Source organism: Carettochelys insculpta, chromosome 29, assembly GCF_033958435.1.
Source record: "Carettochelys insculpta isolate YL-2023 chromosome 29, ASM3395843v1, whole genome shotgun sequence".
In the NCBI taxonomy this organism is placed as follows: Eukaryota; Metazoa; Chordata; order Testudines; family Carettochelyidae; genus Carettochelys; species Carettochelys insculpta.
In genome coordinates this window covers 2,785,178-2,807,210 of record NC_134165.1, presented here as the reverse complement: position 1 = coordinate 2,807,210, position 22,033 = coordinate 2,785,178, and the positions used below count along the sequence as shown (strand labels likewise).

At 63.5% G+C, this 22,033-nt stretch overlaps 1 protein-coding gene across 1 annotated transcript; it reads right to left on the bottom strand.

Annotated features, from left to right (window-relative positions):
• Window positions 1-1,070: 1,070 nt before the first annotated feature.
• Window positions 1,071-2,750, bottom strand: JUNB (JunB proto-oncogene, AP-1 transcription factor subunit). Its single transcript, XM_074979730.1, has one exon. The coding sequence runs from the start codon at window positions 2,538-2,540 to the stop codon at window positions 1,581-1,583; it is 960 nt and encodes a 319-aa protein (XP_074835831.1). The 5' UTR covers window positions 2,541-2,750; the 3' UTR covers window positions 1,071-1,580.
• Window positions 2,751-22,033: the final 19,283 nt, after the last annotated feature.

Genomic DNA, 22,033 nt, shown 5'->3' with positions numbered 1-22,033 from the left:
CCCTTTGGAGAGCTGAACCGCTGTGGGCAGAGCTCCCCCCACAGTGATGGGCTAAGTGTTCACCCCGACCCCCCTTGAACGGCTGCACAGGACTGCGGCCCCCGACCTGGGTACCCCGCTCTAGGCCTAACCCCTCCCCCCCTCAAGCAGGGTGCTACTGTAATGCACCTAATATTTCCCCAATTAGGAAACGCGGCGACCCGGGAAATGTCACGCTCACGCGTGGTAGGGGGGCGCCCTGGCACGGCTGCCCCCCCCCGGGGTTTCAGAGGAACCGCCCTGTTTCCAGCCACCTGCCCCCAGCGGCTTCGGGAAAAACCCCATCCCGGCTTCCCGCCGCCTTGGCTGGAAATGAACCAGGGGGGCCCCCTCTGCCCGGCAGGCGGAGTAGGCGGGGGTTCCCGGAACGGGGGCTCGAACGTAGACACGTCACGAGCCAGCCAATGCCCATACATGGGCATCTTCCCCTGCGTCAGCGGAGGGGGGGGGGGGGGGGAGAGAAGGGAAAAAACCCTTCCCCTCTCCTGCAGCTCCGCCCCCTTCCCGTGCGCTGGAGGCGGAGTGGGCTTTCTAACTGAGTCCCGGCGAACGAGGGCGGCTCGAGGCTGACGTCAGAGGTGTGGGGGGAGAAGATAAACACCCTCCTCCCAAAAGCCAGACACAGGGGAAATTCAGTGGTTAAAGCTCCAGCTAGGACCTGGCCTTGTCTGAGCTCCTGCTCCCACCAGTGGTGGGGTGGGGTGGGGTGTTAACAGTGTACAGCTCCCAGCACCCACCACAACCCACCCCCACTCCCTCTGCTCAATGAGCTCTACATCCAGGGCTGGAGAAAGCCTCATTTAAAAATAAGCCTGACACTTGGACAACAGGGCAGACCCAAACACAGGACCTGCCACCCCTGCTCAGCATCACAGGTGCCTGAAATAATTTAAAGTAGGCCCAGGAAGTTGAAACAAAACACCAGAACCTCACGCAAGCAGGTCAAGAACATTGGTTTTTTACTTAAATAAAAATTCAAAAACCCACAAATACAATCTTTTAAAAAAAAGAAATTCAACGACTTTTGTTAAAAAAAAAAAAAAAGACCACACACACCAGGGAAAGGAAAAGGTCTTCCCTCTTCCCCAGAACAGAGTGTTCTGACACTGTTTCACGGGTCTGTCAAGTAGAACCAACCCAACAACGCAATCTTATAAGTTCAGGAAGTCCTGGCCCCTTGGTTCAGACACGTCCCAGCTTACAGCTTTTTCCTCACTGAAGTACCTCTCACTGCACTGTCCAGCTGTGCAGCAAGTTTGTTGGTTTGTCTTGTTTTTAAATACACTCACACAAACGCACAGCTTGTAGGCAACACACAGTTCTGAATCCAGCAGAAAGCAACGCACAACCCCTCCCTTCCAAAAAAGGGACAACCAACGAACACGAGGCGGCGGCCGAGAATCGTCTTCGATGCATGCGGACGTTGGTCCAACGCGGGAGAACACAACAAAAGTCCAGCTAAAAAGTTCATGTAAACTTTCCAACAGGAAGTCCAGTTACAAATACACACACGTCTCTTAAATAGAGGGGCGGGGCGGGGGTCAGAAGGATTGCATTTTGACAGTCAAAAGCAACTGGCAACCATTGTTCACGTGATTCATGACTTTCTGCTTGAGCTGGGCCACCTGGTCCCTCAGGACACTGGCCGTGTTGGACAGTCCCGCGTTCTCTGTTTTCAGGGTCTTGACTTTGTCCTCCAGCCGGGCTATTCTCTCCAGCTTCCTCTTCCGGCATTTGGTAGCCGCCAGCCGATTCCTCAGCCGTTTCCTTTCCACCTTGATCCTCTCCTGGTCTTCCATGTTGATGGGAGACACCGGGGGCGACTGGACATCCGGCACGGTCTGAGGCTCCTCCTTGAAGACCTGCACCCTGGGTGAGAGGGAGGTGGCCAAGGTGTGGCCCCCGTAGGCGTGGGTCTGGGGCAGGTAGCTGAGGTTGGCGGTGGGGTAGCTGGAGGAGGTGGTCATGGTGCTGGGGTTGTAGCTGGTCAGGTTGGTGTAGACGGGTGGCGGCTCCTGGTGAAGGGTGGCCCCGTAGGCACTGCTAGCGGCCGAGGCGGCGGCCCCAATGGAGACATTGGGCGGGGGCATGTGGTTGAGCTTGTGCAAGTCGTCCAGGGCCTTCACGAAGCCGTCGGCGAAGCCCTCCTGCTCCTCCGTGGCCCCACGGGAGTAGAAGTAGGGGCCCGGCGTGGGCGTGGTGGTGATCACCCCGTTGCTGTTCTGGATGATGAGCCGCTCCAGCTCAGGCGAGGCCAGCTTGAGCGAGGAGTTGCTGCCCGCCTCGGGCAGGCCGGTGGGGGCGAAGAAGGGGCTCCCGTCCTCTCCAGCCGGGCCACGGAGCTGCAGAGGCGCCTTCAGGCCCCGGTAGGGCTCGGAGCCGCCACCGCCGCCGTTCAGGGCCATGCTCTGCTTCAGGGCCTTGTAGTCCAGCAGCCCGCTCAGCTCTGCGCGCCCGTAGCCGGAAAGAAAGGAGTCGTCATGATAGAAGGGCTGCTCCATCTGCGCACACGTCAGCCACCGCGACCCCAGATCCGACGCGGCGCCCCACCGCTGGGCTGGGGCAGACCCCGGCCCCTCCCCGCTGCCAAGGGCTCCGCTCCTGGCCCGCAGCGCGGCCCCGCGCTAGTCCCGGCGGCGCAGGCGGTACCGTACCCGGCGCGAGGCGGCTGGCGATGGGCGCAGGCGGTGGCTATCGCGGCGGCAGCTCCAACTCCCTCTGTCTGAGTCAGCTGCGGGCGGCGCGGCGCGCCGCCTTTATAGCGCCCGCGGGCGGAAACGCGCCGCGATTGGCTCAGCCCAGCCCGGCCCCGCCCCGCCCGGCCCGGCCGCCCCCACGCGCCTGCCAGGCAGCCCCGTGTGTGCTGGGAAGGGCCGGGCCGGGCCGGGCCGCGCGTCACGGGGCGGGGCGGGGCGGGGCCGGGCCGGGCCGGGCCGGGGGCGGCGGGCGGGGAGGCGCGCACGCCAGGACGGGCCCACACGCACCCCCAGACACACAGCCACACAGCGAGACGCGCACACAGTCACACACGCACTCCCAGAGCCGCGCACAGCCACGCACAGCGGACACACACACACACACACGGGGGCAAGCACAACCATACACGCTCACACACGGACAGATGGAGAACCACACACACACAAACCCAGACACACACGGAGACACAACCACACCCAGAGACAGACGCACACCCAACACACGCACATTCCTGAAGACCCCAAGATGATACGTGGACACACACACAGAAGTACACAACCACACACACAGAGACAGACCCATAGCCACACACCAAGACAGACATATAACCACACAGCATGACAGACAGGCATGCACAGACTGACACAGACACACACAGCCCCTGAGACAGAGGCACACACAACCACACCCCAAGACAGAGACACAAAACACCCAGTTGTAGGCACACAACAGCACACAGAGACATACACAGAGAGAGCCACACAGCAAGACACAGATGTGTCATTACACCTGCACACAATAGGAGAAAGGCACAGACATACAGCAACACACACCAGTCAAGACACACAAAGATGCACCTGCTGGGTACTGGCCGATGCTGTTCGCATGCTGCAGTGTGTTCATTGCACATGTGTGAACTCACTGACAAAATGTGCACGTGAACACTCACCCGCCTGCACGTCTCCATCAGCACCCATGGCCACCCTGCTGGCCCCAAGGCCCCTGATCTGCCTGCTGGCCCCCCAGAAGGGCTGGGTTGTTGGGGGACCCCATCACTGAGCCGTGCCCCTCCCAGTGGTCCCCACCTGGCTCCTGGTGTGATGTCAGCCCGGGGGGTGGGGTACAGAACCCGGGGGGGGGCCTGGGGAGCCAATGGAGCCTGGGAGAGTGGGATTCAGTTTGGAGGGAAGGTGTCTACAATGGATCCTCCCTGATCTCTCCAGCTGGAAGGGGAAGGCAGGTGGGGGGGCACTGATGGTGCCAGGCTGGCCCAGCTGCCCTCCCTCTAGCCCTGGAAGAGGCGGTCCTGAGCTCCCAGGCCTTTACCCGCTGCCTGTTTGCCTGGCTCATCCTTGCCCTGGCAGGGGGCGGGACGCAGGGGTGCAGGCAGGGTGATGTGGGGCCACTCCCTCCATCGCAGCTGTGGGTCTGGGGCCCAGTGTGTCCTGGGACAGAGCGAGAGAGAGCTGCCCTGCAGGCCTCAGGTCACGGAGACCCTGCAGCACCTGGTCTGGGCACCAGCGCGCCCAGTCGGCAACAGCGGGTCAGCACATCCTCCTGCGTCCCGCACCAGCCTCTGGGAACGGCAGTGCCCTCTCAGGGCTTCCGCCATGACTGAGCCTGTTGGCTGATGAAATACTGTAGCATCTGATCTGTATTGAGCACAATCTCCTGCAGGCCAGATACAGAACCGTGCAGTCTGCGAAGAGCACACTGCAGCATGCTAAGAGCACAGGCCAGTACCCAGTCTGTGCCTGCTAAGAGCAGAGGCCGGTACCCAGTCTGTGCCCGCTAAGAGCAGAGGCCGGTACCCAGTCTGTGCCCACTAAGAACAGAGGCCGGCACCCAGTCTGTGCCCGCTAAGAGCACGGGCCGGTACCCAGTCTGTGCCTGCTAAGAGCAGAGGCCAGTACCCAGTCTGTGCCTGCTAAGAGCAGAGGCTGGTACCCAGTCTGTGCCCGCTAAGAGCACGGGCCGGTACCCAGTCTGTGCCCGCTAAGAGCACGAGCCGGTACCCAGTCTGTGCCCGCTAAGAGCACAGGCCGGTACCCAGTCTGTGCCCACTAAGAACAGAGGCCGGTACCCAGTCTGTGCCCACTAAGAACAGAGGCCGGCACCCAGTCTGTGCCCGCCAAGAGCAGAGGCCGGTACCCAGTCTGTGCCTGCTAAGAACAGAGGCCGGCACTCAGTCTGTGCCCGCTAAGAGCATGGGCCGGTACCCAGTCCGTGCCCGCTAAGAACAGAGGCCGGCACTCAGTCCGTGCCTGCTAAGAGCACGGGCCGGTACCCAGTCTGTGCCCACTAAGAACAGAGGCCGGCACCCAGTCTGTGCCCGCCAAGAGCAGAGGCCGGTACCCAGTCTGTGCCCGCTAAGAACAGAGGCCGGTACCCAGTCTGTGCCTGCTAAGAGCAGAGGCCAGTACCCAGTCTGTGCCTGCTAAGAGCAGAGGCCGGTACCCAGTCTGTGCCTGCTAAGAACAGAGGCCGGTACCCAGTCTGTGCCCGCTAAGAGCACGGGCCAGTACCCAGTCTGTGCCCGCTAAGAACAGAGGCCGGTACCCAGTCTGTGCCCGCTAAGAGCAGAGGCCGGTACCCAGTCTGTGCCCGCTAAGAACAGAGGCCGGTACCCAGTCTGTGCCTGCTAAGAACAGAGGCCGGTACCCAGTCTGTGCCCGCTAAGAACAGAGGCCGGTACCCAGTCTGTGCCTGCTAAGAACAGAGGCCGGTACCCAGTCTGTGCCTGCTAAGAACAGAGGCCGGTACCCAGTCTGTGCCCACTAAGAACAGAGGCCGATACCCAGTCTGTGCCCGCTAAGAACAGAGGCCAGTACCCAGTCTGTGCCTGCTAAGAGCAGAGGCTGGTACCCAGTCTGTGCCTGCTAAGAACGGAGGCTGGTACCCAGTCTGTGCCTGCTAAGAGCAGAGGCTGGTACCCAGTCTGTGCCTGCTAAGAACGGAGGCCGGTACCCAGTCTGTGCCTGCTAAGAACGGAGGCTGGTACCCAGTCTGTGCCTGCTAAGAGCAGAGGACAGGTGGGCTGGCGGGATCACGTGCATGCCTTTTGGTCCACACACAGCTGCCATATTTAACTGTCAGAGCACACAGCATTTGAATACAGAGCCGATGTATGCAAGAACTGAAACATGCATCAGGAGCTGATGGGCTGGAACCCTGGGCATGGGATCCTGGCTAACCCAGGCTGAGGAAGGGGGTGGGAGCTCAGGGTCAGAGCAGGAGGTGGAAGTCAGACTGCCTGGGTTCTATTGCTCTCTTTGAGCGGAAGTGGGGGCTAGTGGTTAGAGCTGGGCATGCTGGGAGCCAGAACTCTTAGGTTCTATCTCCAGCACCGAGAGGGATGTGGAGTGGGATGTAGTGGGCGAGAATCTAGGGGTCAGTCTGGGAGCCAGGACTCCTGGGTTCTATTCCTGGCCGCCTGGCTACTGACTCACAGTGTGAAGCAAAGTGAGTCACTTCCCCATTCTGTGCCTCAACTTCCCTATCTGGGAAAGGGCCTTTGGTGCCTTCATTTGAGAAGTGTGCTGGGCTTGAAGGTGGCAGGAACAGCTCTGAGGTCCCCCAGGGACTGGTAAACCTTCTCCCACAAGCCTGTTCCCTCCCACACTCCTCCCTGCTCAAAGCCAGATACAGTTTGTATCACATTGTGTTGAAATGCAGCCACCTCTGGGATGGGACAATGTTACTCAGCCCTGGGATGCAGCCACCTCTGGGGTGGGACACCAGAGCTGTGTATATGGGTATCTGTCACTCACCTCTGGGATGCAGCCACCTCTGGGGTGGGGCTTGTGTATCGGTTTAGGCCCTTCCCAAGGATTAAGGCGAGGGACTCAGGGTGGGCCGTGCCCTGACAAGGCCAAGAGGCTGGGATTGTTTGGACAGGAAATAAGCAGCCCAGACGGGTTTGCTTTGCAGACAGCTGCCAGTGGTGGGATGGGATGGGCTGGGCCGTTATCAGGGAGCGGCGATAGCAGAGCCAGGCACGGAGCAGAGAGCGGCTGGGAGCTGTGCCAGGCTGTGGCCCCACCCACAGAGCTCGGGTGAAGGAACAGACACCACAGCAGGCTCAGTTAAGTCGCACGCAAATTCCTTCCCCCACTTCAGCCTGCCTGTGTTGTTACAGTGGGGAAACTGAGGCACGAGAGGCCCAGCTGGGGCTAGAACCCAGCAGTCCTGACCCACCTAGGCTCCAGCCACGTCCACCAGACCTGGCACTGGGGAGACAAGGGGGAGGGGTGGGGCCCCACTGCACCAGGCAAAAGTGTGGACAGGCCAGTACACGCATGCAGCTTCTCCCATGGGTGGGTGCCCAGCGGGTCTCAGACACTCGTGTACGTGCACACACGCTCTGTGGGCTCTTGCACACCCACCCCTGCTTGCACAAGGTGCTCTCGCACGCACATGCTCGCCCAGAGCTGCTCAGCAGGTGACTCAGGCCCATATAAGGCAGCGGAAGGAGCTGATGCCCAGCCACAGCTCCCCTGCACACCTGGGCACGTCTGTACCTGCTGGGCCAGGCCCCACGCCCTGGCTCCCAGACACACCCGGGCTCAGGACGGAGCCGCTCAATGGGTCCCTGATCCCTCCCACCCCTGCCAGCCAGGCCTGAGCAGCAAGGAAGGGAACATGTGGCAGTGCTGGGGCTAGGTGGTGGGAGAGGGCAGGGCTTGAGGAATGCGGGGGCATGAGGGCGCATGGCCCCAGGGGCCCCTGTTGATCCCCTTCCCCAGGGGGCCACGTGGCAGCCAAGTGCCAATGAGACAAACTCCCCTCCCCTGTCCCCCTCCCCCTACTAGCTCCCCTCCCCCGACCCCTCACCCCATTAACTCCCCTCCACCCAGGCCCCTCCCCCCTCCTCAAACAGCCCCCACTGGCTTCTCCGCAACCTCTCTCCTGCACCCCGAATGCCTTCCACCCCCCCACTGACCCCCTCCCGATCTCTTCCACACCCCACATGCCCTTCCTGTGCTCCCACCCCCTCTGTATAGCCCCCCCTTCGCACCTCCACTTCTGCTCCCTTACACCCACCCGAATTCCCTGTGGCGGCAGCCCCCAGCGTCTGGAGGGGGCTGGCTTCAGTGGCTCTGGGCTGCTAAAGGACTGAGTCCATGGCACCTGGCCCAGTTCCTCCCTGGGGGATCGGCGGGCGGGGGGGGTGAGCGGGACTTTCCCGGCTGAGAAGCAGCTGGGTGAAGAGGCCCAGACGTTCCAGCTCACAGAGTCAGGGACAGTTCTGTCCAGCCAGGCTGGGATTTGCTGCAGGTCGCGAGTGAGGGGCACCGGCAGCGCTGGGGTGGCAGGGGCCAAGGTCAAGTGTGAGTGAGCCCCAGGCTGAGGGCTGTTGCTGTTTCAGCTGCTCCTGGGCGGGAGCACCAGGTGTGGCCGGTAAAGGGCTGAATGTGCTGAGTTGAGCTCTTCCCCCACACGCACCCTGCATGCCACCAGCCCAGCCAGTTTGGGGGCCCCCTGCCCAATGTGGCAATGCAGGAGGCTACGCCAGGCTGGCGCCACACTGGGCTCAACCCGGCCAAGCCACGTCCTGGCCTGAGCCCTCTGCATGGGCAAGTTCTCGCCAGGGCCGGACCTGTAACCCAGCAGGGAGGGATCTCCTCTGGGCAGGGCCTGGTGCCAGTGGGAAACCACACGGCTGTCTGCAGCTCCTCCCTACCTTGTCCTACCCCAGCTCTGCCAGTGCCCCTTAGCCCCGACCCGCAGCCCCTGCCAGCCCGGCCCTGCCCCCGCCCCAGCTCTGCGGTGCCCCTCACCCCCGACCCGCAGCCCCTGCCAGCCCAGCCCTGCCCCCGCCCCAGCTCTGCGGTGCCCCTCACCCCCGACCCGCAGCCCCTGCCAGCCCGGCCCTGCCCCCGCCCCAGCTCTGCGGTGCCCCTCACCCCCGACCCGCAGCCCCTGCCAGCCCGGCCCTGCCCCCGCCCCAGCTCTGCGGTGCCCCTCACCCCCGACCCGCAGCCCCTGCCAGCCCGGCCCTGCCCCCGCCCCAGCTCTGCGGTGCCCCTCACCCCCGACCCGCAGCCCCTGCCAGCCTGGCCCTGGGGGCTTGTGCCGATGGGATCCCACAAGGCTCCAGATCTCCCTTCCCCCAGCAGGCGTAGGAACTGGGGGGGAGGGGAATGGGGCACCCCCCCTTGCTCCCCCTGGGGCTCCCTGCAGCCATCCCTGGGTTTGGATGTGGGGAGGGGGTGCACAGCAGCCTGTGCCCATGGAGGATCAGCTGCTCCCATCCCCTTCCCCCACCCACTGCCACGCTGGATTCTAGGGGCTTTTGGGCCGTGTGTTTTTCCCTCCTGCCTGACTTCTTCTTCCCTATAAATATCCCGTGACTCACCCCTGGAGTCAGGCTCCCAGCCCTGGTGGGAGGGTGGGTGGGGGGCAGGGAGGGGCTGGCAGCAACCGGGGGGGCCAGGGAGAGGGGTTTGCCTTCAGCCAATGGCATTTCCGAGTCCTGTCTCCCATCCCTGCCCTCCCCCCAACCTTGGCTCTACCCACTGGACACCACTCCCCTTCCAGAGCTGAGGACTGGACCCCAAAGGGGCTGGGGAGCCCTGCTGGATCTGTACCGATCTCCTCCCCCCAAGGCCCCTGGGGGAGCCCTGGCCATGGGGACCCTGCTGGGGGTGCAGGGTTGGGAGCTCGGTGGCAGTCAGATGCCCTCCCCCAGGGACTCTTGAAGGGGTGATGGGTGGTGGAGGCCAGGGGAGGGGCCGTCGGGGCATCACGTCGGGGCTGAGGGGGTGTCTCCCCCACCCACCGATGTGAGGATGAAAGCCCAGGCAGATGTTTCCTCCCTGGGTGGCAGGGCAGGACGGGCTCCTGGACCAGGGGTCTGGGTATTGGGGGACCCATTCTGTGTTCCAGGGTCTGCCCACTGCTGTGCCATGGGGGCTCAGATGCCCAGCCCCCACCGGCCCAGGGGTGGCTCTGTGTGCCTTGCCCGAGGAACCCAGGAGTCCTGGCTCCCAGCCCCACCTTTAGTCCCCTGGGGCGGTCACAGAGTGAAACAAGTTCCTGGGTCTCTGCCCAGGGCAGCCTGTCAAGCAGGCCCCGTGTGGGGTCCCTCACTGGGCAGGAAGCTCCTTGGGGGGGACTAGAGGCTGCTGCCCCACCCTCACCTAGGGGGTCTAGTAGTTGTGGGGCAGAGTCAGGACCCAGCCAGCCACCCTGCCATGCTGCCCCATTGCTCTCCCAGCCCCCACTGCCCTGGCTGCCCAGGAAGCCTGGGGCTGGTGATGGAGCCATTTCCCATGAGGTGCCTGGACTGGTGTGTGGGGCAGTGCCTGAGTTGGGGGAGAGGCAGTTGGCTTCCCCAGCTGAGCTCCCTCCCCATAGAAGAGGAATGACCCCCCCCACCTCCGCCTGCTCTGGGGCCGGATAGTGACTGGAACCAAGACGAAGTTGGGGGCACATGGGGAGGGTCTCGTCACAGCTCAAATACACCAGCCCTGCCGGTGCCCCTCACTCTACCCCGCAGCCCCTGCCAGCCCAGCCCTGCTGGTGCCCCTCACTCTGCCCCGCAGCCCCTGCCAGCCCAGCCCTGCCGGTGCCCCTCACTCTGCCCTGCAGCCCCTGCCACCCCGGCCCTGGGCTCCCCCCAGCCCTGCCAGTACCCCTCACTCTGCCCCGCAGCCCCTGCCAGCCCAGCCCTGCCAGTGCCCCTCACTCTGCCCCGCAGCCCCTGCCACCCCAGCCCTGGGCTCTCCCCAGCCCTGCTGGTACACCTCACTCTGCCCCGCAGCCCCTGCCAGCCCAGCCCTGCCAGTGCCCCTCACTCTGCCCCGCAGCCCCTGCCACCCCAGCCCTGGGCTCTCCCCAGCCCTGCTGGTACACCTCACTCTGCCCCGCAGCCCCTGCCAGCCCAGCCCTGCCAGTGCCCCTCACTCTGCCCCGCAGCCCCTGCCACCCCAGCCCTGGGCTGTCCCCAGCCCTGCCGGTGCCCCTCACTCTGACCGCAGCCCCTGCCAGCCCGGCCCCGGGCTCTCCCCAGCCCTGCCGGTGCCCCTCATTCTGACCCACAGCCCTATCCAGCCCAGCCCCAGTTTCCCCTATGTCTGAACTGATTGACCTGATCACTTCACTTGTGCTAGCCAGTATCCACCCCCACCTCCTGCCCCCCGGCCAGTTCCCTGCACCACCTGGATCTCAGCTGCTGGGAAGGAGGCCAGGTTACTGTCAGACCACCCCCGCGCCACACACACAGTGCCCCTGAGAAAAAGCAGTCAAGTAACACTTTAAAGACTAGCAAAATAGTTTATTAGGTGAGCTTTCGTGGGACAGACCCAAGTGGGTCTGTCCCACGAAAGCTCACCTAATAAACTATTTTGCTAGTCTTTAAAGTGCTACTTGACTGCTTTTTGTTTTGGTAGTGTATAGACTAGCACGGCTTCCTCTCCGTTACTAGTGCCCCTGAGATTTCCCTTGCACAGCCTCAGGTCAGAACAGGAGCCTCTCACCGCACACCCAGTGCTGGAGCCAGTCAGGAGAGGACCACTGAGTCCAACTCTGCTACTGCTCTGGCCATTAGACCCCACTGCCCTCACAGTTGCAGGATGGAACCCAGGAGTCCAAGCCCCAGTGATCCTCTGAGCGGGGCTGGTCCCTGGCATGGTGGGGGTCCCTCTAAGGCCTTGGCAGATCCCTGCTTCGGGGTCTGCCCCAGGCCACCAGAGGCCGGGGTCTCCCCGAGGGTGGCACCCCTGCTCCAGACTGGCTGCCCTGCTCCATCCTCTGGGGATTCCCCACCCTATGTCTCAGCTCACCCCCAGCCGGCTCAGAACTAGGGAATGAAGTTCCGGGACCTGGGGGCAGGGACCAGCCTGACGGGTTCAGCCACGTTCCTGGGGCGCAGCTCACATCCGCTGGAGGGGGGAAGCTGGGGGCAGATCCTGCAATTCCCCATGTTGGGAACCAGCCCAAGTGAACCCACTGCCCTGGGCGGGGAGAGAGCTTTGAGGCAGGTCATGGGGTGCATGGCTGGGAGACTGGCTAAGGTGCTTTATCAGCCAGGGGAAGGGCTGGAGGCATGAAGTGCAGTGCGCTGAGGTGGGGCAGTGGAGATGCCCAGTGCAGTGAGCTGGGGCAATGGGGTGCAGTGCTCGGTGAAGTGAGATAGGGCAGTGGAGATGCCCAGTGCAGTGATGGGGTAATTGGGTGCAGTGCTCAGTGCAGCGAGCTGGGAGCCTGCGGGAATCTTTTTGCTCCCAACCCTCCTCTCGCTCTTGACCACAACCAAACCCCGAGCAACCTTCGCTGGAGCTGAGCTGAGTCATCAAGGGAACAGGGAGCAGAGCTCGCCAGCCGCAGCCCCCCTCCTGCACCTCTCGCTTCGTGTCACCCATGCCGGGTGAGAAAACGGATTTAACCGTTCCGGCACCACCCAGGCTTTCGATGCACGAACTTCCGGCCCCTGGGGACATGTGGGGCTGAGGGCTGGGGAGGGGGGATCCCTGAGACAGGGAAGAAAGTCAGAGAGTGCTAGTCCTGGGGGGCCCCTGCCTGACTGGGGGAGGCAGAGGATGGTGCTCGCCCTGCCTGTGTGCTGCTCGTACATGTCTCACATGTACATATGTGTGCTGCATCCCCCTCGCATGTGTGCTGCATGCCACACGCCTGTCCGTCACGTGCCTGGGATGCTCGGCGGGTAGGCAGCACGCATGTCCGTGAGAGGCCCTGCAGGTGGGCAGCACACGTATGCGTCACAGAACCCCGCACGCATGTCCTGGGAGGGGCAGAACTTCCAGGACTTCAGGGCCTCTGGCAGCTACAAACTCCAGGGACTGCGGCCGCCGGTCAGGACTGTGAGCTGCATCCTGGCCTCACCCCTTGCCCCACTGCTGCTGGCTGAGTCAGGCTTGCCAGCCGGCTCCCAGGACAGGAGGGGGCCGGCCTTGGGCGAACCCCCCCGCTCCAGGTGCCCCAGGGCTCCTGTGACGGCGCCTCCCTCTGGGCAGGGCTGGGAGCAGCCCAGGCTTGTGGGCTAGGGCAAGGATGGGGGAGGAGGGAGGGGCTTCAGCAGTGATGCATTGTGGGAATATCTCCTGCAGGAAGGAAAGGGGGGTGCAGGAAGGAAGGAGCAAATGAGGACAGACACCCACACCCCGAAAGTGCAGCGTGTCCAGGGCCATGGTGAGACCGCAGTGGAGCTGCGCCCCCAGCTGAGCCCCCCAACCTGTTCCCCACAGCCCAGCCCGCCGCTGAGCCCCACAACCAGCTTCCCGCAGCATGGAACCCCCTTGGGCTGGTGCAGGCTGCGTGCAGCGCAAGGCTGAGTTGGGGGCAGGGCTGGGCCCGGCAGCGGCTCCTGGAAGCTGGGTCTTTCTCTGAACGCGGCTGAGGCTGGGGCACAGGAAGGCGGCTCTGAATGGCTGAGGTTAGGCTGCCTTTGTGGGTTTCGAGCCTTTGCTCAGACCCCTGGCTGTGTACACCTCCACCCCAGCTTGCTCAGCCCCCCCGGCTTTCACCCCATACCCTCCAACACAGGCACAGTGGGAAGAAGCTGAATGGACAGGACTCCCCCACAAGGCAAGACAGCCAAGCTATGTTCCTGCCACAGCTGGGGAAAGAACCCAGGAGTCCTGACTGTCCCCTTCCCGCCCCCCCCCACCCCCGCTAACCACGAGCCTCTGGAATGCTGCTGCGGAAGTCTGCATGGGCCCAGCTCCCACCAACGGGCGCTGACGAAATCTGCCCTGCACTGAAAGAGGAATAGAAAGAGGCAGATGGGAACAGGCTGGAAGATGCAGGGGGAGGGGGGAAGGGGCAGCGTTAGGAGTGCAGGGTGGGGAAACTGAGGCAGCAGGCTGGGTCCCCGTGGGCTGAAGTCAGCATTTAAGTCCAGCCGCTCCCAACTCAACGTTGGATAAATAGAAAAGACTCCCTGGCCCGGGGCGGGGATGCAGCTGCTTCTGGGGTGGGGTGCCTGGGCTAATGATGCCCAGCTCCCTCCTCCAGTGCCTCTGGGGTGGGGTGTGGCCAGCTGTTTGCTGGTTGCCCGGCAACGAGACGCAACAGTTTGGGACAGGAAGTGAAGCAGCCGCCTGCGTCCAATTGAAATCACAGGGAGGGTTGAGGGCGGGGTCTGGAATGGGGTAGGAAGTCAGGAAGAGACCCCTGCTGTCCGCCCCTTGGCATGGAGTTCCACTAGTGCTGGGCCAGAGCCCCCCACCCCATGGTGCCCCCCACTTAACCCCCTGCCCAGCACCCCACTGAGCCCCCCTGCCCCCCACCTCATGGTGTCCGCCAAGCCCCCTCCTCCCAGCACAGCACGCCACTGAGCCCTGCTGAACCCCCTGCCCTGCACCTCATGGTGTCCCCTGAATCCCCTCCTCCCAGCACAGTTCCCCACTGAGCCCCCCTGCCCCCACCTCATGGAGCCCCACACTGAACCCTCTCCTCTCAGCACAGCGCCCCCCCCCAGCACCCACTGCAGCGCCCCGCCCCCTCCCCACAACACACACTGCTTACAATACTGAGGCGGGCTGGAGCGGAAACCCTCTGGGTGTTAGCTGGGGGCTTTGGGGTCACCACCCACCATGCAGAGTGGGAGCCCTTTGCCGAGTCCCAGTCCCCCCATCCTGCTTCCTTTCCCCTCTCCTCCAGCCCCAGGGCTTGAAAATATCCCACCTCCCGGGGGGTGCCCCTGTGGGGTAGGGGATGGCTGGGCACTGTGGGGCTGGCCCTGCCAGCAGGCCCTGCGTGGGGCTTGGATCACGGCAGTGCTGCAGCCTCTTGCCCAGGGAAGGGATATGCGCCAGGGCCCAGTGCCAAGGCCGGCCCCTGCAGCCTCCGCGCCCTTTCCCAGCAGCAGCTGCAGAGCCTGGGAAGGGGGGGCAGTGGCAGGGGGAGGGGGCACTGAGTTCTCCAAGTTCACCCCCAGCACTGGGACTCGGCACATCCTGTCTGCTAACCGCAGCGGGGAAGTGGATCCGGCGGGGCGGGCGGGGTGAGCTGGGCCGACTCCCCCCTCCACACACACACTGCTCCCCCTGCCAAGATTCCTGCCAGGCGTAGGGGGCAGTGGCGGAGCAGGGGCTCACCAGGGAGGGCAGAGGGGGAGCAGGATGGATCAGCTGGGGGAATAAAGGACTGGATGGGCCCAGAGGCCTATGTGGGGGCGGGCCTATGGGACATATGGGGCTGGGTGGACCCCCTGGACTTGTCAGCAGCTGCTGCTATGTGCTGGGGTGGGGGGGGGCGCTGGACCTAGGCTGGCAGTGGGGATGGATGGAGCGGGATGGGGGGGTGACCCCACGAGTCACCCCAAGCCCAGGAAACTGGGGGTTATGGGTCACACGAGAAAAGGCTGCTCCTGCCCTGCCCCGGCTGAGTCACTGGGGGGGCACAGAGGGGCTGTAGGACTATCCCCCGCGGCGGGTGTCTGGCTGGGGGTGAGTCACCCTCAAGGGGCCGGCCGGTCAGACGCTGGGGCGGGGAGGCAGGGACGGCCCAGGGGCACGCAGCCCCCACTCCCCGCTTCCTCGCCCCAGAAGAGCCTGAGGGGAGGGGAGAAGCTGCTGGCTCTGGGCTGAGTCCTGGCAAGCTCGTGTCATGGGGGAAGTCCCCGCCTCGCCCCTCCCCCCGCCGGCACCGGAAGTGTCTTTGTTCCCGGTGGGCGGAAGCTCGTGGAAGCTGCCAGGCAAAGGCGGAAGCAGCTGCTGCCATGGTGATGGCGCGCGACACGCCTTGCGCCATCCCGGGGTGGGGCTCCGGCTCGGACGCCTGGGTCCCTGAGCCGCCACCGGGCCCTGGGCGGGGGGCGCGGATGGCTGGTGCGGAGAGAAGCGCGGGAGCAGTCCGACCCCCCACCCCGGGACCCCTCGGAGGATGTCGCACGTCACCCCCCGCGGGCAGCGAGGGGTTAAGCGTTGGCGTCACCGAGCGCCATCTACGTCACAGGGACGGGGACCAATCGTTGCCCTGCCCTCGAGACACGCACGGGCTGCGAGTAGCGGGGGGCACGTGCGCACGCGGGGCCCGAGCCACACACTGACCCACAACCCCCCCCCAGTGACCCACAGCGACAAACACACTGACCCACAACCCCCCCCAGTGACCCACAGCAACACACTGACCCACAGCGACGCACTGATGCACAACTCCCCCAGTGACCCCCAGCGACAAACACACTGACCCACAACCCCCCACAGCGACACACTGACCCACAACCCCCCCAGCGACCCACAGCGACAAACACACTGACCCACAACCCCCCCACAGGCCCACAGCAACACACTGACCCACAGCGACACACTGACCCACAACCCCCCCACTGTCCCACAGCGACACACTGACACACAACTCCCCCAGTGACCCCCAGTGACAAACACACTGACCCACAACCCCCCCAGAGGCCCACAGCGACACACTGACCCACAACCCCCCCAGTGACCCACAGCGACAAACACACTGACCCACAATCCCCCCACTGACCCACAGCGACGCACTGACCCACAACTCCCCCAGTGACCCACAGTGACACACACTGACCCACAACCCCCCACTGATCCACAGTGGCACACTGACCCACAACCCCCACAGCGACACACACTGACCCACAACCCCCCCACTGACCCACAGTGACGCACTGACGCACAACTCCCCGAGTGACCCACAGCAACAAACACACTGACCCACAACTCCCCCAGTGACCCACGGCGAAACACTGACCCACAACGCCCCAGTGACCCACAGCGACACACACTGATCCACAACCCCCCCAGTGACCCACAGTGAGCCACACCCAGACCCACAAGTGCCCTACTGACATTCAGCGACCCTCCCACTGACCCATGCAGACATACACTGATCCACACCTGGACCCACAGCGACACACAGACTGACACCCAGACCCACACCCAGATCCACAGTGACTCACACATGACACCTGGACCCACACGCTGACCCGGAGCCATCCACACCCACACCACAGAGACTGACACCAGAACTCACACACACTCAGAGTGACCACATCTAGACCCAGAGTGACCCACACACTGACCCGCAGTCACCCACTGCAGAACCCAGACCCATCCACAGCAAGCACACCTGGACCTGTGGCAACTCGCACACAGACCCCTGGTGACACAGGCTGACAGCCAGCCCTACACGTAGACCCAGCAGCACAAACATTCACACACACACCCACAGTGACACACGCAGAGCCAGACTCAGGTGCGCTGATGCTCCCAGACTCACACAGTCCGGCATGAGCCTTACACGTCCACCTCGTTTACACACGCTGCCACGCACACAGGCACATGCAGATCCATGGAGCCCAGAGCCCCCCCTGGCAGCCTACACTTATGGCCCACACGCAGACGTGCACTGGCCTGCAACAGATGCACACGTGCGAGGGGCACAACACACACACCGTGGAGACCCACAAGACACATGCACACCATACAACCCACAGTATGCACGCTGACAACACACAAACCACACCCCCGCCCAGGCTGGCAGCTCACACTCCCTCATCCCCCACCGTGACCACAGCCTCACCCACCCCAGACCCACAGCTCCCCCGGACACATGCCCTGCTCCCACCACCCAAGGCCAGGGGGCTGGCACTGCAGGATGTCGGGGGGTGTGCTCAGCCAGGCTTTACACTGGGTTGGGGCTGCGATAGAAGTGGGTCCTTGCAGCTCCCAGGCGGAGTCCAGCAGGTCCCAAGATGCACCCCCACTGGCCTGCTTCCCCCTAGCTCCCCTGGCTCCATTAGTTTAACTCCCCCCCTCCTTCTGACCTCCCACTCCCCAGCTTCCCACAGCCCTCCCCAGTCCTGCTTTGCCCCAGACCCGTCAAAACCACCCCCGGCATCTTGCCAGATGATGTAAACACACACTCGGGCCCCAGTGCCACCACTTCAAAGACAGCCTGGGCCTGGCAGCTGCCCAGCTGTGGCTGGGTCTGGGGGGAAGCTGTGCGGCACACACCTCTTTCTCTGGGGGAGGGAACCAGGCTGCGGGGGGCAGCGTGTGAGTCACGGCTCCCAGACTTCCCAGCAGCCGGGGCCGGAGCCCAGCTGCCTTCCTGGAATCCAGCACCAGGTCGCCGTGGCCTTCCAATGGCCCTGGGCGTCTGAAGGGGGTGGGGGGCACCACCCAGGGTGGGAATTTCCCAGGGAAACAGCTGTGAGATGCAGGGGTGGGGGGAGTTGCTCCCATAACAACTTCCCCATGACAGAGTGCTTCCACGCCGGCCTGTGCCCCAAAACATGCCCTGCCCCAGCTAGTCACTGGCATGGGCCTCCCAGCCAGGTCAGACAGTCCTGCCGCGGCAGAGCCTGCCGGCCTCTGTCTGTCCAGCCCTGTATTCACCCGCTTGTCTGTCTGCCTGCCTGCCCCCAGACACACTTGTCAGTCGGTCTGTCCCTGTGCAACCCCTTTGTCTGTCCATCCCTGCACACACCTGTCTGTCAGTCTGTCCCTGCACACACCTCCATGTCTGTCTGCCTGTCCCCATAAGGACTAGCATGTCAGTCTGACCCTGTACACGCCCCTCTGTCCGTCCGTCCCTGTATGCACCTGTCAGTCTGTCCCTGTACGCACCCATCTGCCTGTCCATCCATCTCCATCCATCTCTGTCTGTCCCTGTACATACCCCACTGTCTGTCTGTCCGCCCCCGTAGGCCTCCCCTCTCTCTCTCCCGTTCCCTCCATTGCTTCCCCCCCCCATTCCTGGCCTTCTCCCTGGCCCAGGCCTGTGGGCTGTGAGGCCTGGGCAGGGTTCAGGGAGGCAAATGCTCCCCCTTTGCCCCTTCCCTGCAGGATCCGCAAGTGCTGCTTGTCTGGAGGCTGCTCTGACCCATGGGGCAAAGTGCAGCTACACCCTCACCCTGGTGCCTCTGTGGCCACCCCCGCCCTCCTCCCCGCACCCTACCACTCCCAAGAGAGATGCTGAAATACAGGGCTGGGATCCTGCGGCTCCCCACAACCCCTGGGTTAGGGCTGAGACCACAGGTCTCCCCACTGGTTGTCAGCATCCCCTGGGTGCCAGGGGCTCCTGTCCCACTGGCAGCTGGGCTGAGGCCTGGCAAACTCATTTCATGTGCAGGTGCTCAGGGGGTGTTCAGAGGGCAAGGGGAAGATTTATGGGGCACAGGATCTCATGCCAGAGCAGCAGCTGGGTTCAGGGCCCAACCCCCCAGCCCTCCAGGACCTCAGCAGCTCCCCACTCCCGGGTCTGGGAGTTGGTGCTCGATCTCAGGTCAGCTGGCGGCAGGAGAGACCCCTGCGTCTCTATGGGTGCATGCACCCCCGGGCAGCCGTGCACCCGGCATATGGCCCTGCACTGGGCTGGCTGGTCCCCGCTGTCTCTGAGTCCCCCCTCCCTGAGCATCGTCTGAGCTGCTGGTTCCCTGCCTGGTTCTCGCCCCAGCTTGGGTGGTAATTAGAGGCGATTAAAGGTCATTACAGAGCCTAAGTTAATGAGCAGGTAGGAGCCCAGCCGCGCAGACAGCCCCAGCCGGCTCCCTGGCGGCATGTCCTGGGCGTTGGCTGACCGGGGCTCCTATGATTGCGGTGCCCACTGCTCCCATGTCTGCCAGCCTGGCTCCACCCCTCCACACAGACCAGCTGGGCCTGCTCCAGGGTCTCCCCTTAGCCTCAGTGCATGTCCCCCCCGCAGGGCACCCGGCGTGGGGTGGAGGGTACTCTTTGTGGGGGCCCGGGGGCCCAGCTGAGGCTGCAGACTGTGTGCTGTGTGTGGGAGGGAGCCCGTGTTGCAAGTTGATACTGGGCGTGAAAACTTTCTGCTTGGGTCCTGCCCCACGGTGATGCTGGAGGGGGCCTCTTCCCTAGTGGTTAGTGCCAACCCACTTCCCCAACCCAGCACTAGGGGCGCTGTGGAGGTGACCGCGAGTGCTGACGCTGCCTGCCTTTGACGCACGTTGTGCGTGCTGGGGCGTGACCCCGCTGGCCCAGCCACACACCAACCGACTGGGCTAATTCCATTCTTCCTGTTTCCTGACGTTCCTCCCCAGGTGCCTACCGGACCCAGGGTTATTCACTTCCTGTCCTCATCTGTCACATGTTGTTGCTGCGCTTCTGCCAATCAGTTGCTGCGCCCCACCCCAGAGGTGGCTGCATGTCAGCACCGGGCGATGGGGCTTGGCAGTGGATGTGAGGGGGTGAACACCTCCTTTGACCCATTTCAGGCCTGTGAGGGAGCTGGTCACATAGCCCAGCCAACTGGGGCTGCTGGTGGGCCGGGCCAGGGCAGTTTATTTATCCCTGCCCCCAACCCAGTCCATATCCCGCTGCTACAGCCCTTCCTGGGCCAAGCCCTGGGAAGGCAGCCTTGCCCCGATGCTGGAAGGGTGACCCCGCACTGCCCCCCACAGGCTGGGGATGCTGGGAGCAGCTGGTGTCTGACTCGCCCCGAGTCACAGCATCCGGTGACACGTTCCACTCCAGGAACAGCCAATAGCCACAGAAATGGCTCCCCCACGGATCCTGGGTAGATGAGAATGTGGTGGGGGGAGGGAATCTAATGCACCAGGGTCCCCGTAGGACTGCAGCCTAGGACTGAAGCTGTTGGGCGTAGCTGGGAAGAGAGGGCTGCAGGTCAGGAGCAAGGGGCACCAGCAGAGCTGGGTACAGGGAAGCCTACGGTGGGGCCCAGCAGAGCTCGGTCTCGGCTGACATGCGGTTTCCACCTCAGCCAGGATCTGAGTTGTCCAGAGCCATGGGGAAGTAACTGCACAGCCACAAAAGGCCGCCTCCTGCTTCCCCCACCACAGGGAACACGGCACAGGGCCATTCCCGTCTGGGGGGCATCACCACCAAACAGGCCACAGGGCAGCAGAGGGGATTGAAGGGATCTCAGCTCCATTGCCAGTGGGAGATGTCCCCATGTCAGCAAACATTCCCAGTCACAGGCACCAAGGCCCCGCTCACCCCAGCTCCACAGGGTCCCTGCCCATGTTCAGACAGGCAACTCTGGACTCCCTGAACTGTCATTCCTGCAATTGGTGGCATGGGTTGCAAGGAAGTGCTGGCACAGGGCTGGTGTTAGCCAGGGCACTGCTGCGAGGAAGCTCACTGCGCTGGGATGGGGCTGGTGTTAGCCAGGGCACTGATGCAAGGAAGCTCACCGCGCTGGGATGGGGCTGGTGTTAGCCAGGGCACCGCTGCGAGGAAGGTCACCACGCTGGGATGGGGCTGGTGTTAGCTAGGGCACTGCTGTGAGGAAGCTCACCGCGCTGGGATGGGGCTGGTGTTAGCCAGGGCACCGCTGCGAGGAAGGTCACCACGCTGTGATGGGGCTGGTGTTAGCTAGGGCACTGCTGTGAGGAAGCTCACCGCGCTGGGATGGGGCTGGTGTTAGCCAGGGCACTGCTGTGAGGCAGCTCGCAGCACTAGGGAAGGGACACAGTAACCGAGAGGGGGCTCTAGAAGCAGCGGTGGCCCAGGCTGGCGTGTGAAGGGTTAACGGGCCCTGCCCGGCAGTGACGCGGTTTCCTGTGCTGTGCTGCCCCCTGGCGGCTGCTCTTCGCGCTGTTTGTCTCCGCCTGGCGGCTTGGGCTGCCCGACAGCGCCCCCTGCAGGCTCCGCAGCTCCGCACCGGGCTGCGTGGGGCCGGAGCTGCTCCAGGCCCGCTGTGGGGAGGCGAAGCGGGCAGGAGGTTAGAGGGGACTCCTGAATGCCGGCCCAGGATAAGGCCTGGCTAAGGGTGGGGGGTATCTCTCTATGCAGCTGTGAGCTTCCCCCAGCAGTGCCCTGGCTAACACCGATCCAGATCCCAGTGCTGTGAGCTTCCCCACTGCAGTGCCCTGGCTAACACCAATCTAGATCCTAGTGCTGTGAGCTTCCGCACAGCAGTGCCCTGGCTAACACCACCCGCTTTTCCTGCCTGTCAGTCCCAGTACACAAAATATTTGCAACCTGCCCCCATGTGCCTCCCCCCCACAGCTGCTGCACCACATCCTCTACCTCTCTGTCATTCACTAATACCCCCAGCACCAAAAGGCCAAAGTGGGACTCAGAACACAGCCCAGCCCCACCTGGCGACTTGGCTGAGGCTGCAAAGGGCCTGTCCCAGCCTGCTTCTGATTCATCTGCTGGGATTGCCTGCAGTTCAGCTTCCCCAAAGCGGCTCCCTGGGGAAAGCCCCCCAGCCTGGGCACACCCCACCAGATATGCAAATCAGAGGTGGCTGGAGAGTCCCAGGGCTGTTCCTTCCCCAAATCATTAGCATCTCCTCGGTGTCCTCCACTCAAAAACCCCTCAGCAAGCAGAATTCACATGACCCCAAACCCCCCGTATTCCCTTTC